Source organism: Scophthalmus maximus, chromosome 6, assembly GCF_022379125.1.
Source record: "Scophthalmus maximus strain ysfricsl-2021 chromosome 6, ASM2237912v1, whole genome shotgun sequence".
NCBI classification, from domain to species: Eukaryota; Metazoa; Chordata; class Actinopteri; order Pleuronectiformes; family Scophthalmidae; genus Scophthalmus; species Scophthalmus maximus.
In genome coordinates this window covers 19,690,957-19,709,763 of record NC_061520.1, presented here as the reverse complement: position 1 = coordinate 19,709,763, position 18,807 = coordinate 19,690,957, and the positions used below count along the sequence as shown (strand labels likewise).

Sequence of the window (18,807 nt, the reverse complement as noted above, 5' to 3'; positions counted from 1 at the left end):
GGGCTTGTAGATGGGCCTGCAGGGCTTCGCTGCCACTGTCATTATTTGTGTTTAGAATGCAATTCTGGAGCCGCTGAAATGAGAAAAAGAGAGAGATTATGTGGCTGAGTGCACACACTGCCTGCGAATCACAAGAGGAGGACTGTGTTGTTTAATCGATGACACAGTCCAGGCATTCCTTTGCTTAGTTGTTCATATAGTGAGCAATTTTAAATAGTTTTGCTCTGAGCACTTCAGAAGAAGAACAAATGGGCTGCCAGTGTTATATGAAATGAGAACTGTGGCTCGGGGCGTCCCTGTGTCCCCCTGCAGTGTACTGGGGATCATAACTTCTCTGCACTTGAACCTTTCAGATCAAAGCTTGGATAAACTTAAAAAATCAGGACCTCTATAGTCAAAATTACCTTGTTTCAATAATCGCAATTAGTTATATTTGGCGGTATGGCTCTGCTCTGGGACCTCCCTGCCCCATACGTGGAAAGCCGGAGGTAGGGAGAGCAAATCTCCCTACCATTCCATGATAGAATGTGAGGGAAGGAGAGCAGCAGCTATAGACCCCCAGTGCAGAACAGAGCAGGCATCAATGACAACAAATGACATCAGTTAAGTCAGATACAGCATGAAAAGGAGGAGCTGGTTGCAAAGTGGCTTGCAGTGAAAGCAGGAAGCGTGGGCAGGTTGAAGCAGCTTAAATAAAGTGCGCAACTTTAGCCCTGCCAATTGAATGTGTAAGAAGAGGATCAGCTGAGCCGTCAGCTGATCCTCGGACTGATGTACTGGATGGTGGCTGAGCTTGACTTTGTGGCCTGAACTAATGCTATATGCTCAATTTTCTTCACGTGATTCAATGAATCATGGCTGTACCTGCTGTTTTGCTGCTCCATCATTAAGATGCACATTGTAAAGGGCCAAAGTTAAAGTTAGTACATTTCAGGAGGCTGTTGTAGGCAGGTCTGGTGTAAAACACATGTACTGTGTGCTGTTTTTGTGTTTGTTTATTTGTCAGCGGGATAACACAAAAAGCACTAAACTGATTTGCACCAAACACGGTCAATTTCTCTGGAAATATTTTGAGGACCAGCAAATCAGACATGAGTCTGAGTATTGTAAAATTCAGTATATCAGACGACTTCCACTTTCCTTTCATTTTTCCATTATACACTGAACAAAATTATAAACGCAACACTTTTGTTTTTGCCCCCATTTTTCATGAGCTGAACTCAAAGATCTAAGACTTTTTCTATGTACACAAAAGGCTTATTTCTCTCAAATATTGTTCACAGATCTGTCTAAATCTGTGTTAGTGAGCACTTCTCCTTTGCCGAGATAATCCGTCCACCTCACAGGCGTCGCATATCAAGATGCTGATTAGACAGCATGATTATTGCGCAGGTGTGTCTTAGGCTGGCCACAATAAAAGGCCACTGTAATATGTGCACTTTTATCACAGGACAATGCCACAGATGTCGCAAGTTTTGCGGGAGCGTGCAATTGGCATGCTGACTGCAGGAATGTCCACCAGAGCTGTTGCCCGTGAATTGAATGTTCATTTCTCTACCATAAGTCGTCTCCAAAGGCGTTTCAGAGAATTTGGCAGTACATCCAACCGGGCTCACAACCACAGACCACGTGTAACCACACCAGCCCAGGGCCTCCATATCCAGCATCTTCACCTCCGAGATCGTCTGAGACCAGCTACCCGGACAGCTGCTGCAACAATCGGTTTGCATAACCAAAGAATTTCTGCACAAACTGTCAGAAACCGTCTCAGGGAAGCTCATGTGCATGCTCGACGTCCTCATCGGGGTCTCGACCTCACTGCAGTTCGTCGTCGTAACCGACTTGAGTGGGCAAATGCTCACATTCGATGGCCTCTGGCACTTTGGAGAGGTGTTCTCTTCACGGATGAATCCCGGTTTTCACTGTTCAGGGCAGATGGCAGACAGCGTGTATGGCGTCGTGTGGGTGAGCGGTTTGCTGATCATGGCTCATGGTAAGGGCAGGCGTATGTTATGGACAACGAACACAGGTGCATTTTATTGATGGCATTTTGAATGCACAGAGATAGCGTGACGAGATCCTGAGCCCCCCCCCACACCTATGAGGTGGATGGATTATCTCGGCAAAGGAGAAGTGCTCACTAACACAGATTTAGACAGATCTGTGAACACTATTTGACAGAAATAAGCCTTTTGTGTACATAGAAAAAGTCTTAGATCTTTGAGTTCAGCTCATGAAAAATGGGGGCAAAAACAAAAGTGTTGCGATTATAATTTTTGTTCAGTGTAATAACTGGGCGGACGCGAAGGATTTTTTAGCCACAGTGGAGGTATTTGCTCCATGCTGAGTGCCAATGTACTACTTTATATCAGGGAAGAATAAGAGGTGCGTGTTGACAGCATGTATCCAGTGGGCAGACGACTATTATTTCTCCCTCATAAATCCACGAGGCACAAGGAGAAGGCTCAGGGCAGTGTTTGTTAAGCTTCCTGGATGTTTAACATGGAGTCTTATACATCCATGTGTTTTCAAGACTCATGTTTCTTCATGCGTCATGGCTATTTTGAATATATGTCAACCAGATTTCCCACAGTCATCATAAAGTGTGTTAAATCTACACCCATACAGGCTCATCATGCAATATATAATGGTACAATGCTCCAAACTGTTGTTCACGTTGACATCAAACAGAATACCACGCTTATGACATGTGAAAGGCTATTACATAATATGATTTATGTAGACTAATGTTTTAGTTTTTTAAATACATGTGAACGTGTCATAAAATGTGATACACAGCAGCTGGTATTAACACTGTCTCTTTTGCTTTTTTATGCATGGTCTGTCTGTGTCGCTGCAATGTAGCCTGACAAAAATAAAAAATGCATTGTGCTGACAGTTCAGGCGGTGGCATCTCACTTCCAATGTGGATCAATGGCCGTCGCCTTGAGACAGAGACGCCATTCTATTTGGGATGATAGCTTGGGGGGGGGAGGGGAAACAAGGTGGAGAAGGTTATACAAAACAGAAATACTCTGGATAGTCATACCCCAGCAACTGTCGTGGGAATAACATCTAAATTGATTTCTGCACCATGCCTCGTGTTAACATTCCATTCTAGCAGCAAGGTTTGCTATACGGGGCTACTTAGATGAAGGAAGGTGCTCTGCCCTCCTGCGTGTTTGTGTGTCTGTACGCCTGTTGCCAGGTTATGGGGATTTGCTAAACAGTGTAGGCTGCTGTGAGTCTGTGAGCATGCATTTGGGGCTGGGATGGCACATTATACTTGTGTTATGGCCTCAACAAGACTTGCACAATGACAACAGGTCACAAAAAATTGTCCCTATCGCTTATGCAGAGAACGCTTGCGTTCTTGGCATTGTACAGTGAAAGTGTGGCAGTTAGATTTCACCTGCCTATGTTAAATGATAGCGTTGACTCTAAATAAGGCCTGCTTGGCCCTTTGTGGTGGCTTTATCTCCACCAGGTCCAAAAACGGTGTCCTTCACCGTCCCTGCTTGCCCCTGTGCCTCTCATTTGCAAACCAGATAACGAGGCAGCTCATTGGCTGAAGGTGGAATTTGGAAAAGAGGCTCCAATCCTGTACTTGCATTTATACCCAGACTAAAGACTGACGCTGTTCCTCACTCTTCTTCATCGGTGTGTAAATATGACATGGATATATTGATACATAATATTATATATATATATATATATATATATATATAAGGTTGTACATGAAACACTGAAATGTAACTCAACATGTTATATCCAATTGTAACATGTTATATTTGTTTCAAATTAAGTTGCCAAAGGTCATAATATTAAGATTCAGTTGGATTTTTTTTTTTTTATAGACAGTGCCTGTTTTTTCTCTTCTATGATTTTGTATTGGATTTTTTTTTTCCTGTTACTTGCAGCTCAACGGCTTTTATGAATTGATGTGATCGTGGTTTCACGCCTGGAGATTTGTAATGGATGGGGATTCAGTTTCAAAGGCAACAGAATGAAAAAATTACTTTGGAGTATGATATGATGCAGACATAGAGAGATAATTTGTGTGAAAAATGTGAACTCATTAAATGATCTTTGGGTAGAATAAAATGAGCTTGGTGGCCACTTTTGTTATTCTACATTATGCCTGAATCTAAAGTGTTTGTCATTTACTGAACATCCATGTATAATCTAAGACTAGACATTGATTTGGTTGACAAAAACAGTGTACCACTGTTAACAAAGAGGCTTTAATAAAAAAAATATATATTTAATCCTCATTAGAGTGTGGATTAATGCAGTAGACACAGTATGTCAGAACTGTGTGGTGACCCAGTGTTTTGCACTGCCGCATTATGGAGGGAGGGGCCAGGGCTCAAGCAGGAGTTTGCATGTCCTCTCTATGTCTGCACTGGTTGTTTTTCCAGATGCTGCTGAGCTTTCCCTCAGCACAGAGATCAGCAGGTTAGGTGAACTGTGAACTAAATTGATTTCTTGCAATTTTGAAGGTTGAAGGTGCCATGTTATATTTTGCTGTACTATAGATTGTACAACAGATAAAGAAACAAAGGAATCTTAGTAACGGAGAAATATTGCACCCAGTGACATAGCAAAACTTTTCGGTCATTGTGTAAGCACGACAAAAGTTATCTTTTCCTCTGTCCAAACTTTAGATAAGTTCACTGCAGCATGCTGTATGTGTGGGAAGGTTTGGACTGACGGTACAGTGCTTTGTTTCTGGCAGACGGCCTTAAGCCCAGGCTGCTCTTGCAACTCGCCGCACAAACCCCGGCAGACAACATGGAATTTCATCTGACCTCTACTCAAAAAACTTGCCAAACCGCATTCTATCTCTGGTTAGCATAACACACACTTACATCCTTCTGAACCTAACACATTTGTGAAAAAATATTGTTTTACCTAAATTTGAATTATTCAAGTCACAAGATGATATTTTGCCCATTATGAAAGACTAGTTACTGATATATGGATAAACAAAAACAGCGTAAAGAAATGAATGAAAATAAAAGGAACCGGAGCTGAGTGTGTGTTCTCATCCTCTTGTGATGTTCGCCGCAGACTGTCCACACCTTCTCCTGCGTCCTCTGATCCACCATGAAAAGGTCATGAAAACATCTGATCTTAAAGTGAACAGGTACTTCTTGAACACATCATTATAATATCTTTGGGAACTGTGAGACTCATGCGACTTTGTGTATACTCCCCTCAGACATGGAACAATGTGTTGGCTCCTCTCTCCGGCTGATCCGTCACTCTTTCCCAAATCCAGCTCTTGGGTCACTCATTCCACAGTGGCAAACAAGGGAGAGCGAAAAACGCTCCGTGACGACACCGGTGCCCCTGGTGGGACAAGAGCTGTCGCGTGTATCATGATGGATCTCGTTGTTTGACCCTGTGCAAGTAGTTGCGTTTTTGGCCCGAAACAGGAGGGGAAAATAGGGTGAGGGAAATAGTAACGCAGCGGAGAAATAAATTATCATTACGGCAGCTGCTGACAATCACAGACTGGCAAGTCATTTGGCTGACGTGTGTGGTGGTGGTTGGCGGGCGTGGTGCAGTGTCATGGGACTGAGACAGTGATGTATTGTGTAGCCATCAGAGTGTTCATTTGTTACAAATAATGGCGTTGCAGCAGGGCCACTGGTGTGTTTCACTCTACACTATGCAGTTTGCAGGTTTGACCTTGTTCGGCTGCACAAATGTAGCTGCGGGCTGCTTTCTGTGAACTTTTTCACCTTTGTGGGGATGTCTTGTATAAGATCACATGGTACTCATTTACCTGCTAGGTATGCTGTTGCCATTTCCTACAGTGTGTCCACTGGTTGGATATCATTTGCCAAAAATCTACTTCAACAGAAGACTGATATCATTGCTTTTCAAATGGCAAATGGGGATAACGCATGAAGTCACTGAAACGGCCACTGTATCACTGAGAACAAGTTTTAGTGACATTGATGATTTAAAGAAGCTCTTCGTTGTCGAGCTCCAGTGGATGTTAGTTGTAAAGGCAACAGTCACAGTGACTCATGCCCGTAATAACTATAATTATAGACTGCAAAGCCCCCACAGGTAAGGAGAGTGCCCTTTCCACAAATTATAGGTTGCTGTGCAAAATGATTAAAGAATATGGATGTGATAAAGTGCAAAGACTGGAAGTGCTGTCAACGAGCAGAGGGGGCTACTACTAAAAGCAACTAAGCGTTTACCTCCTGTGCAGGGCAAAAGTTTGGATCTTTACTTGAGATACCCTTGGAAGTTACTAATTCCAGTTTTCTAAACAACACTGTCCAATAACTCCTGGACACGTCTTGGCCGTATGAAACAGGTTGTCCTTGCTGTCAGGCGTTGATTAGCCATCCAGCGTGATGTGGACATGGCTGTGTCTGTGTCTCAGTGGGAGGTCGGCAGGGCTTTGATGGATGTCTCTCTTTTGAGACTGCACAGCACCACGCGGAGGGGAGGCGGACCGGCCCCCGTTATCTATTCATGCTGTGCTCCTTTCTGCTCCGCCTAAAATGGAGCAGGACCTCCCTCCACAGCATGACTCCATCACTTCTGGATAGAGCGAAGGAGTGCATAAAAGGGAAATAAGAAAAAGCACCTCTTCCGTCTTTTGATCCCCAAGCACCTTTCAAGCTAAAAATCCACTCCGAACTTGCGTAAGCAGGGGGAGAGAAATCCCTTGATTCTCCACAGAGGCACTGAATTTGAGGATAATGTTCACAATACGTCATCGCGGGACGCCTGTCTCCCAGACTCGATGTCCCCGCTCTAAAAATACACGCGAACAAGCATTGTAAAACAGACAAATGCACACATGCACTCACTTATATTCTGAAAGGGCAACAGAAAAAAAGCACCCAGAGACACACCCATGCATAAATAAATAAATAAAAAATGAATGTAAGAAACTCATTTCCATTTCCACACTCATTTTTCCCTTTTCCTCCACAAGCTCAGCAACACTGGAAGACGGTGGATTCTATTAGACACGAGAAAACAGAGCAGGGACCGTACGGATCATTGAAGAGGAAAAAAAACACGTTCTGGCTCCTTCTCCTTTAGCATATTCCTTCATGATTCTGGCACGACCACCGGGAGATTGATGTGTCTGTCTTTTTCATACCTTCTGTGACTGCTCAGCGAGGCCCTGGGCTCCGTGGAACTAGCCAAATTCCAAAATGATGAATGTACAGTGGCGCGTCCGCTGGGAGAAGAGACAAATCTCGTATCAGCCGGGAGAAGAGGCCGATATTGAAAATCATCTCGAATTTCGCCTGGCCCCATATTGGAAATCTTTATTCTAATTGCATGAATGAATTGAATGTGCTGTTCTGATAAATCCACTCTGCCACCAGGGGGAATTGTATAAATGAAGCAACGCAGATTTGTTTGTGTGTTTACTGCATGTGAGTGTTCGACTGCCCGTAAGTCATTTTCATACTCGCCTTGTGCTGCTGTTGATTGCTTGTTTGCTCAAGCGAAAACTCTGTTCACAGCGTTAACATATCATATAAATGAAACTCCTGACAAGATCTTCCGCCCACATATTACTGCATATCAAATAGTGATAAGAGGAACATTTTTCAAAATATCTGTTACCATATGAAGGAATGGGAGGCCGCATATCAGTATAGAAAACCATATTTATTTCTCATAAGGCTGTCCTGTAATGTACTTATATCTACTGGGGGGATAACTGTATGTTTCTCCACTGTGACAAATGTTTCTCACTGTCATTTTGAATGAATCCTCTCTGGCGCGCGAGAGGGAGATCTACACGACAAACACAGTAAAGGCAGCCGTCCACGAACACTCTCAATGGCAGGAGCAGACGCTACCTGTCCGATTGCGATCCACGTTGTTCCGATGTGGTACCACGTCCCCGCTTTCTCCCAGTGGAAAGCACAGGGTTTTCGCTGTGAGGCAGTTCTATACAGTGTTTTCCTTGTGTCTTTTACAGAAACGACAAGCATTTTCCGGCTCAACGAACGGCTCCGCCGGATGACGAAAGACATCGATACCTATTTTATTCATGATTCCATTGTGGCTTTTTCCAATGCGAGCTTACAGGACACTGTATTGGGACAAGAGTCTCTGGAGTGTAATCTGGCGGCTGATCAATATTCGGAGCTCCTAATAAGAGTCTCCAGCTTCTTGGATCTGAACCATCTCATTTATAATGTTTTTATATATGTATATATACACAAATTATCTTACATACAAAGAAATGGAGAGCTCTTGAATTTACACTGGGCATGCCCACGAACAAAAGTCAAATATCCCTCGGGGAGTTTGAAGGTGAGGCCATGAAGACGGGTCCTCAGGCCTCCCACATATTCTTCATTGACCCGTCGTCGGCTCCTTGTGGTCGCGTTCACAGAACATCCAGTGTTTTTCCAGCCAAAACCCCCCTCCGCGTCCCCACGGCACAGCCGTCCCGCTCAAGCGGTGAGTCCGACACAAACGCCTTCCACGCTGAAATGAAAAGGATATCAGGGTAATTTCTCTCCCACTGCTCTGCGGATCCCATGTTCAGGTCCTTGTAAGCTCCTCGACCCGTTCGCCCTCGGGCGGGCACGGGGGCGAACGTCTTCAAATAAATGTTTTAACAACCTCTAAATAACCCCTGTCGAGCCGTTCCAGGTTTGGAGGGGTGAGACGGTGTGATGGGGAAACGGAGAGCGGGAGGGTGCATGTCTGAAACTGGCCACAGCTGCGCGGAAGAGGAGAGTCACCAACATGGGGCTCGTTGATCAAACAGGGGATTAGTCTGGTTTCAAATCCTTGGCGCCACACGAGCAAAGCTGTTTTATCTGGGTGGATATCCTTTTCCGTAGTCCCAGGTAATCCAGTCAGCAGCAGTGGATGTGATAGTTTGAGTCCGTTCGGTGGGAAGAGAAAAAGGGGAGATGAGGGGGAAGAGCCTGGCACGCAGCCCTGCAACGGGAGCTCGCTGTTAGGTCCTGGGATGAATCTGCAACACAGAGGAGGGAGAAGAAAGAGAGAGAAAACACACATGCACTTAGACGGAACAAAGGCATACAAGTGTGCAAGGATTAGACCCTGAAGAATTTCTCTGTTTACATGTCTCAAAAAACCAAGGGGAGTCTTTTGAACTGCGGAAGGCTTTGTACAGCCCCCGCCTCACCTCCTGATTCCTGCCTCGACTCAAAACAGGCAGCTTGAGGAAACGACGCCCGAAAACGGAGGTGTGTTCAAGTGTACCGGGGCATGTCAGGCAAACGATTTGTACAAACGGAACCCCCCCCCCCCCCCAGATGCGTTAGCATGCTGTGTGTGTCTGCTTCACAAATTGACACTTGAATATGGCATATTTTTTACTTTACCTCAGACATTCAGTTTTGCTAAATGAACTCTGAGCCGCCTCACCGTGATACTGGCTCAGGGACTTTTATTCAACCTCAGTCGCAGACCTGGACATGTTTCAATGGTGCACTGTGGAACCTTGAGACTGCTATTGAATGTCTTGCTTTTCAACATCCTTTAAATTAAAAAAAAAAACTAAAAACTGCGCGTGCGATGTCTGCAACGGTTAACGCAGTTGAGCTCTGAGGCCTCGCATGACTGTCTGCACAGCACAAGCCTGTGGATGTTTGTCGGATTCATTCTTTTACCTTTTACCGCAGCCCAACTAGTTTTTCCAGTTATTTCACTGCTCTGAGATTTTACAGTGAATGAATCGGAAGTCATCTGGACACACTGGAGCCAATTAGAAATCCCCTAATCCTGCTCAACTAAGAAATACAGCCATGACATTTCCGGCACGCTTGGCAGGCGGCGGCCGGGTGTGTGGGTCCGATTGTGGACGTCGCTGTTTGGGACTCTGTGAGAGTCCAAGGGCTCCAGTGTTTTGGAAAAGCTACAGCAAGAGAGCCAAATGATTTTATTAACCAATTTTTTTTTCTAGAGTAGTGTGCACCTGCTACTCACCTACTGTATTGTGAGTTATTTCGGGGAATATGCTTCAGAGAACAATCGGGAGAAGCAGGGGACTCTCAGGCATTATGAGTTGTTTCATTTAATATCAACATTGAATAGAAACAGCGGAAAAAAACCCCCACAGTGCAATTATTTTCTCGGTTGACCACGTTTAATTTGATCGTATTTGATAATCATTTAACCCTAACCATGTAATTAATTTGAATACACTGCAAAGTCAAATTACATTTTGAAAAATACTGATCATATTGTTTCACCAGTTTTCAAAACAAAATAATTATTTAATTCATCGTGTTATGAGGTGTAGACGTGTCATTTGCAGCTCAGACTCTGTCTGTTTCCACTTCTGTTAGGATCCAAACAACTACTTACTTAAAATGGAATTATCTTTTATAATTTGATGGAGGAAATGATGTCTCAATATTTTCTATTATTAAAATAACATATTTGCATGATTGCACACGTTTCTAGTTCCATCTTGTCTTAAGGACACTGATCCCAGTAAAGCTTCTACAACCATGGAAGTCCTTTTTTTATATCATATTACTTTTGAAGAAAGATTAAAAAGAAACAGTAACTGATGTACAGTAATCAGTACTGAGGTTTTCTCCTCTGCTGACTATATGATGCCTGTTAAGCAGTCGCACGGCAGCTGCTCCTCTGTGTGCTTCAAAACACCGACAAGATCTCCGATTTTACGTTTCCCCTCCAGGTCTTGTCACAGCGTCTTTCTCTTTACAGATTTACTCCCTTCCCTCTCGTGATCTTTAAACAAAGTAATCCTCTGGGCTAGTCCGTGCGCGCATTTGCATCCGTGTCATCTGCTGTGCGACGGCCCACCGAAATGTCGCAGAGCAGAGGATGACCCCTGCCAGAACATGAGCAGCAACGGGTTGCACACTACGGCTCACTCGCTGCATCGGACGCAATCCACCAGAGGTTTGTTGGCAGGAAAAAAAGAGGGGTTGTATGCAAATGTTGTCATTTCAACCCACACGCACGTGAGAGACTAAAAGTGTCCTCTGTTCTCTTTTGTCCTCCGTCTCCTCAAACGAACAGTGCAGCAGGTAGCAGCGGATCGCTCAAGGATTTTCCTGCCTATTCCGTCTTTGCTGGCAACTAAGCCATCTGCATTCTAATTTGCTGGCCCGCATTAAATTGCAATTTGCCCAGACGTCAGTTAGTAAAAGGAGCCAAGGACAATTGCCTTAGCTAAAGAATTTAGAGCAAACACAGCCTACCCTTTCCCCCTTTCTCTCTCTCTCTCTCTCTCTGAACAAAATCAATCATGCCAGCTGAGAAACCTCTCCGAACTGCACTAAAGATCACCCGCTACAAACAGAAGACTCCACACAACAACATACATCAAGCTCCATTTAATGTGACATTGACAATGGGAATAGGAAAAAAAAAAATAAGGGGTTATAAATTAATTGGCAGCACTTGGAACAAACTCCTCCACATTAAACCTGTATAAAAATGCCAGGAGGGAGGCAACCTGGGCAGTCCTTGCAGCCATCTGTCAGCTCGCCGTCTCGCACTTTTTCAAAAACACGTCGTTTAGTATGCACTCCAAATGACACGCCACATGTATGATGTTTGGGTTCGTCTTCGTGATGACGTTTTTGCACAAGAGTGAGGGAGAGGTGATGGTGTTCTCGAGGAAGTTGGACTGCGCGTGGCGTGGCGTGGCTGGAGGTCACTTTGACTGAGGATTTGACGAATTTAAGACGGTGATGTGTCTGCCGGTAGGTCAACTTTTGCTCTGAAACTGCCTCATGCAAGAGCTGCATCTCGTCAGAGTGTGTTATGGTGCAGCTACTGTGCATGGGTTGTTATGCTGCATGTCAAATTACTTTTAAATAAGGCCATTTAAATGAATTTAATGCCAGATGAGGTTTGTACTATGCATGTACAGTTTGACACTCCTGCCTTGATACTGGCGATGTGTTCATATTCACTCACTAATAGTGAGGTTCTCGAATGAACAGAATTCTTTCGATATCATCCAAAGCAGGGGACGAGAGCAGAAGAGTAGGAGGAGAGATGTTTTCATTACAGCCTCTCTCAATCTGCTCGTCTCTCAAGGTGTATAATTGTTCGGAGGGAGCAGAAAGGGATTGATCTTTTTAGCCAGTGGAGCGGGTAATGCAGATCTATGGTGGGCGAGTGTTTTGGAAGGATGCTCCTCAGCCTCGCTCTCACTGTGACTCCCACAAACAAAAGGGCCCGCCTTGTCTGCCGCTACAGAACAGGCAATGAAGGGCTCCCTCTCTGAAAGACATAAAGAGAGAAGAAAAGAAGAAACACGGGTGTCAGGGACTGGCTTTGCTTGGCGTCTCACTTTTCACGCCAATTTTGTTGTTTTTTTTATGAAAGATGACGATGAAATCCGTGTGTGCGGGTGAACATGTGTGTGTGCGCGAGCCTGCCTCCCTGCGCTTCACTGACAATTTTCAGAGCAAAATGAAAAACCTGCAGGTAATATAAAGGCTGAGGATAGAAAGAAAAAAACCCAACACAGACAATGCTGTGTTGTGGGCCCGCTGTCTTTCGAACGAAACAAATACAAATGAGGCAATTTGGCCTGAGAGGCAGGTGAATGAGGAATGTTGATGAAAAAAAAAGAGAGCAGAGTGCAGGATGAAAGGCCTTTCATGCAGCCTGTGGGCTATGCTTTGTGCTGAAAGCTGCTTCAACCAGACCCTCGGAGGGGGATCAGGATATCAAGTGGACTCTGATAAGAAGCCAACGGAAATGGAAAAGGCCTGCCCCGGGATCACACACACACACACACACACACACACACACACACACGTGTGCATACACGCAGAGACGCATACATATCACACACATCAAACATGTGTGCACGCATACACAACCGGGAGCAAACACAGAGAGGAGCAAGTAGCATGTCACAGATTAGTGCCTAATGGGATTGGCAGACTAGGTGCAAGGGCGCTGTAATCGAGCCCACACAGCGGCCCGATAGCAAAGACGGGACGCGGAACAAAGGAGGGCAATGAAAGGAAGAGGGACTGATCCCGCCACGACACGCTGATCACAGACAGCGGGGGGTTCCGCTACGGGTCGGACCCGGCTCTCCGTATGATTCTGCGGTACTCGGTGAAAGTGCCGCCGCAGAATATGCGCGTTTACCCATCTGCGCTGCGTTTGTAGTGATACATATGACAGCGTTTATGTGAGAAACGCGACTTATTTTTCATTTACGCGCGCGCCGCCTGTGCCGGGTGATAAATATTTACAGTGGGTGGTGGCGCGTTCAGTATTTGTGTCACGCCGGCCTAATCATGCACAGCGTGTAAACAAACACTTGATTATTTTTTCGCAGAGCATTCGGGTTAATGAGAAGTCATTGAACGTGAGCTGGTCGCCCGCTGCTATTGCCCCGGCACGCGGTGTGCACGCGGTGACGTGAGAGAGAGACGGGGACAAAACGGAAACAAACTGAACATAGAACAGAGAAGAGCTTGAGAAAAAAAGGACTGACCTTTACAAAAGCAAGAATGCAGCTCAATTTCTGTGCGGACGCATCCTCTGCATTTTGCTTCCGGAAGCTAAAAAGGGGAGTATGGCTGGGTGTTCTGCAAAGAGAGGGAAAAAGGACACGTGTGTATTGGATAGAAAAACAGCTTCAGGCCTCACCCTTGGCCCTCATCTCTTAAGATTTGGATTCAATTAGGCCAATTTTACTCATGGATGTGCATTTTTTTTCCATTTGTGTGCAAAAATTTACCATCTAGACCAGGGTCGGACTGGCAATTTTATCTGGCCCGGCCCCCACTCTTCGCCCCAACATCACTTATGTGTTACAGCAGGGGCCAGAGCCGGCCCTCGGCACAGCCTGTATAGGCGAATGCTAAGGGCGCCATTCATGGGGGGCGCCGCGAACATAAAGTGGGAGTGGTCTTCCTGAGTTCCTCGCTGGGCTGCATTAAAAGCTGTGACTTGTTTGCCAGATTGCTTTGTCTCGACCTCGGTTAAACGCTAGACCAGTTTCCTCTATGACTTTGTGTACGTCTTGTTCTGCGATTTACCCAAAGCAGATTTTTTCTTCTCTGATTGTTTTGCTCAGTTTCTGCGGCAGGCGGTGCCCGGTGTAAGCAGGTAGTCCTGAACTCCTGGAACTCATTGCCTGGGAACCATTGGCGAACTCACGCTGCCTTGCTCCTGCTTCTATACCCAACCGCTCAACGTCGCCACCCTCCATCTTCACGCTCTATTGCTTGAAAGACGACTAAATCTGTTTTAAACCTTCATGGAGTCTGGTTGTCTGCATTTTGGGTCCAAATTCTAGCTCAGCCCTGAACACCTTTAAATACAAAAACAGACAAACTGCCCCTGAACTGTCAGTCACGATCTGACGTGTGTGGTGAGAGTAGATCTTTGAGGCAGGGAGGGGCATTGCCATGGATGCACTGATGGGTGCGTAGGGAGATTTTGTATTCATTCCTTGAAAGAGACAGGAAGCCAGTGGAGTGAGTGAAGGACGGGTGAGATGTGATCATATTTTCGTATCCTCATCAGGATCCTAGCGGCGCTGTTTTGGACGTATTGAAGCTTTTGAATGCTCTTGCTAGGAGTCCCGAGGAGAGGAGTGCGTTGCAGTAGTTTTCCAACATTGCGGCGGCCCTGCGGCCCACTATTGGGTCGGCCCGTGTGGCGTTTGCCGGATTTGCCAGATCGCCAGTCCGAGCCTGATCTTGACTGAAGTCTCTCAAGATGATACACGGAAAATAAGTTGTTCCAAGGCAAATAAAACACTCATCATTTCAAGTTTACTAATTTCAAATTTTTGCAGAGGACTAAATTGAGAATTGGAGATGCATTCTTTGAAGAAAACCAAATACTGCACCTTACCTTGACAGGCTGGAAAGCCACCCATTCGATCGACTTCTTTCTGAAAATTCTAAGCCTGCGGTGGCAGCGAGGGGCCCCAGCCAAAGCTTTATGTCTATCTGCCGGCAGATAAATCTGCATAACAACCGTGGGAAGCCCCGTGTGGTCTAACCTTCACTGGCTGTTCCCTACTACCACATTTGTCTCTGCTTCTATTCAAAGTCATTGTCACCAAGCTCCAAGCGAGTACAGGGGGCGGTGGGTGTGGGTGTGACAGTGTGTGTGTCTGGGGGGGGGGGGTCCTTGCAGATCTCGAGCAAGTGGTCAATTAAATGAATACAAATTGGTTGATCAACCTGTCACAGGAGTGCTGGACTGCTGGCTTTGAGGACTTAAATCGCTTCATTATTTTTGCATGCTGCATTTGGAGTCAGTTTGCGGAGCTGAAAGGCAGCGCGGAGGCAGAGTGGCCGTTAACTTTATCTCTGAGAGGAGTGTAGCCTGAGGCGGAGCCCACCTGTTCGTATACTGCCTGCTTTGTGCTTGTTCTTCACTCCTGCGGGCCCTTAGATGGGTTGCCCGCACCGAACTGAACCCGGCTTGTTAAGAAGGGGGCATTCTCAATACACTTTTAATTGTGCACATCCTTTTTTTACCCACAGGTTTGATTCTGTGCACGTTTGACTGTTTCAGTGACAGAAGGATTAATCAAAAAAAGAAGCAGGCAGTTGGCAGAGAAGCCTTGTCAAAGCATTCAATCACAGCGAAGCACAACTGCTTCTTGTTATTTCTTTGTGACGTCCTCATTTCAAGTCTAAGAAGAAATGTTGAGTAATACATTGACATCCATCTGACATTTCAGGTTTATACTTTGTGAAAATGGTGTGAGTGTGCACAGATAGATATGTGTGCAAGTGTACTTATGCAGGCATGTATTGTACATGCAGTCTGTGAGCGTGTGTGCGCGCGCGAGAGGGAATGTGTGAGGCCTCACCCTCGTGGTCTTGATTTTGTTCCCAGAGGAGCACATCCATCCAGAGTTGTCAGGCAGAGTCTTACACTCTTCTCCCTCCAGACATGGTTCCATCTCACACCACCATTTGCCAATTACAATGGACGCTGGGGGAGGCGAGCACAGATATGCAACAAAACGGGTTAGTTTATCATACGGACAAGTGTGTGCACACAAATTCACGTGGATATGCACGCAGAGCAGATGCCAGTGTGAGGGGGAAAAAAGCCTTACACGGACACGTAGAGTAATAATGAATAATACTGTACAATTAAAATCACGAGTAGTAACTAGGGGTTTAAAATGTGGGTGGAATGATCACGTGTTGAACAATTGCAGAAGCCTCCCACGTAAACACATTTTGTGTACATATCCTACACAGGCACACTTATATACACTGTGTGTGCTCCCACACACTATATTATGAGCAACTCCAGAGAAACACAGGCGAGTATCTAAATGAAGGCTTTCCCCTCCTCTTCGGCCTCAGAGCGATCGTGTTATTGCTGCATGGTTACTTCCGCTGTTGTCAATAACATCTTAAACCAACAGAAATTAATCATGATTTTGTTGCGATACAGCTACGTTGAATGTAGAAGAGCAATCTCATTTTTAATCAAAACTAATTGCCTCTTATTAACATCGACTGAATTTTCGTCCTCCAGCTATTTGACTAAAACAAACATGTTCTCATCTTCTCATCAAGATCTTTCTCACCCTCAATATACTGTACACACAATATATATATATATATATATATATATATATATATATATATATATATATATATATATATATATATACTGCAAGCTTTGTTTAACTATTGTATATGTCCTTCTAATTAACCACAGTCCATATGTTCAATTAAACCCACGAGGAAATGTGTTTCCCTGTACTTTCACGCCCAGTTGTTCTGGATTTGAGGTGAAGAACTGTATTATGGTGTAATAAAACAAGTCTGCCACTAAGCACTGTGGCAAGAATGCATTTAATATATTCTAGTGATTTTTTTCCCCCTCCTCTTGTTGTTAAATTCATACGTACTGCAATGGAAAGCTCTCTGACTCCAATTCTAGCAGACGACTCCAAACCATTCTTTCCAAGTCAAGTTCTTCCCCATGATGTTTGAAGAACTTTTGGTTTTTCACACTCTACGTTTGTGACTGTGCATGAGAAAAAGCTCAAAGCAAATACACAGGTGACAGGTTATCTTCCCCCCGAAGAAATATTTTAAGCATGCTGTGTTATTTTTAATTTGTTTTTTTATTTGTCCAACCAGCATCTCGAAGGTCAAACGTTTGAGTCGATTTCTTCTTCCAAGCCCATTTTTGAACCTTGAGGAAAAAAAGATAAATATTTTTCCTCCTCCAGCCTGCGTTGCCAAGGTTACTGGCAACCACCAATCAATTGAGAGTGTGGGCAACACGCCGTCTCGAACTGATGGAAGAATACGGTTAAAGTGCAGTCCCTCACAGCACAGTGTGCGATGGTTCCGTGTGAACACACACACGCGCACACACGCTCCAGACAAAACTGCCCCCCCCCACTGCTGTTCAGTGAACTTGCTGCATTTCCTTACTTCCTCCTTCTCCTTTCCCCTCCATGAGCCCCGAGGATGCTGAAAGCCAGAATGAGAGCATCCGCCAACCAGCTGCGAACCTGCCCTTTGGCTTCCCCCATGGCGGTTTACCTTATCCAGTAATTGCCACATGTTGGTCCATCATCCAGCGTTCTCGCGCTACCACCTTGCTCTTCGGACCTCCCCTCCATGGACCATTGTTAATCATGTTTACATCCAGCTGTTTTTTTTTTAGGCGCACGACCACAATGCAGGAAGTCTGCATTAAGTGGCAAATTAGGACCAGGCGTGAGGAGATTTTACTCAATTAGTTCTATCGAGTCATGATGATGATGTGCCACGACACCGCCGCTCTGTTCATCCTCTTCCTCTCGCTGCGGCGAGAGTGAGGGGAGAACCAAGACGTAGTTTTCCATCCGAGCACAAACGGAGGACTACTTATTTTCAACAAGACGAAAACAAAACCCAGCAGAAATTGAAAATGGCAAAGTAATGCCTGAAAAAACAAAAATCTGTTCCGTCAAATGGAACCAGAGAGAGAGAGAGAGAGAGAGAGAGCGAGCGAGCGGGGAAAGGAAGCGAAGACGAGGCGGGATGTCAAAACACCGTCTCACACGAGCTGCAGGAACACGGGAGCTGCTTTGAATGAAAGCGCTGTTCTTCCTAGAACTGGATTCACCAGAAGCATCCATTATTTATACACCGGATGTGTAGGAAACAGTGACATTAAGATAGGCCTAGGAAGTTTTTGAGTATTATTTGTTGCATCCATTATTTGTTTCTATGGTGACCAACATTCAAGAGTTGTGGAAAACCAACTGGTTGTTCAGTCACAAATCCACTCCTGGATTGTAGATTTCTCTTTAAATGAACGAATGAATGTATTCATAAATACATAAAGAAACTATGTATTTTCCCATGTCACAGAATTTGAATGTCTCTGCCTTTTATTCATTCAGACGAGGGATTTGTTGAGGGGGGAAATCTCCAACCAGAGACAGCGCTACCTTCTCACGATCTGTTATATTCCCTTCATAAACCACAGTTTTGCACCACCTCTCGTTAATGTCTTGACAGCTTCCCGTCCCGGGCTAGCGGGAGAGTAGAGGTTTAATGGGCAGGGACTATGAAATGCATCTTATAAACATTCAAAATTCATCTTTGCATTAAAAAGAAATCTACTTCAGTCAGTCAATGTGGAAGACAGCAGGTTCGTCTCACAACTTGACAACATATTGTTAATGACATGTCTGCCCCGATGGCCATGAGGATATGAAGCGCACGCACACACACACACACACACACACACACACACACACCATGTCTTTGGCTGTACCCAGGCCAGGACATCTGGCTCTGACCTTGGCCACTGGAGAAG

General features: G+C 45.0%; 1 protein-coding gene across 8 annotated transcripts in view; it reads right to left on the bottom strand.

Moving 5' to 3' along the window:
* Positions 1 to 7,643: 7,643 nt before the first annotated feature.
* Positions 7,644 to 18,807, bottom strand: part of LOC118310013 (chemokine-like protein TAFA-1) — a 101,412-nt gene continuing 90,248 nt past the window's right edge. For 4 of the 8 annotated variants that reach the window (XR_007030927.1, XR_007030930.1, XR_007030929.1 and 1 more), the window contains exons 4-5: positions 13,490 to 15,957; positions 7,644 to 8,992 (exon numbers count right to left, since the gene is read on the bottom strand). Coding sequence is in view for 1 of the 8 variants with exons in the window: in XM_035632731.2 (XP_035488624.1) it covers positions 8,975 to 8,992; positions 15,833 to 15,957 (143 nt within the window). In the remaining 7 variants the exon portion in view is untranslated. Of the gene's footprint in view, positions 8,993 to 9,562; positions 12,253 to 13,489; positions 15,958 to 18,807 lie in introns of those variants that run through there. The other 4 variants (XR_007030932.1, XR_007030933.1, XM_035632731.2 and 1 more) reach the window with 4 other exon arrangements.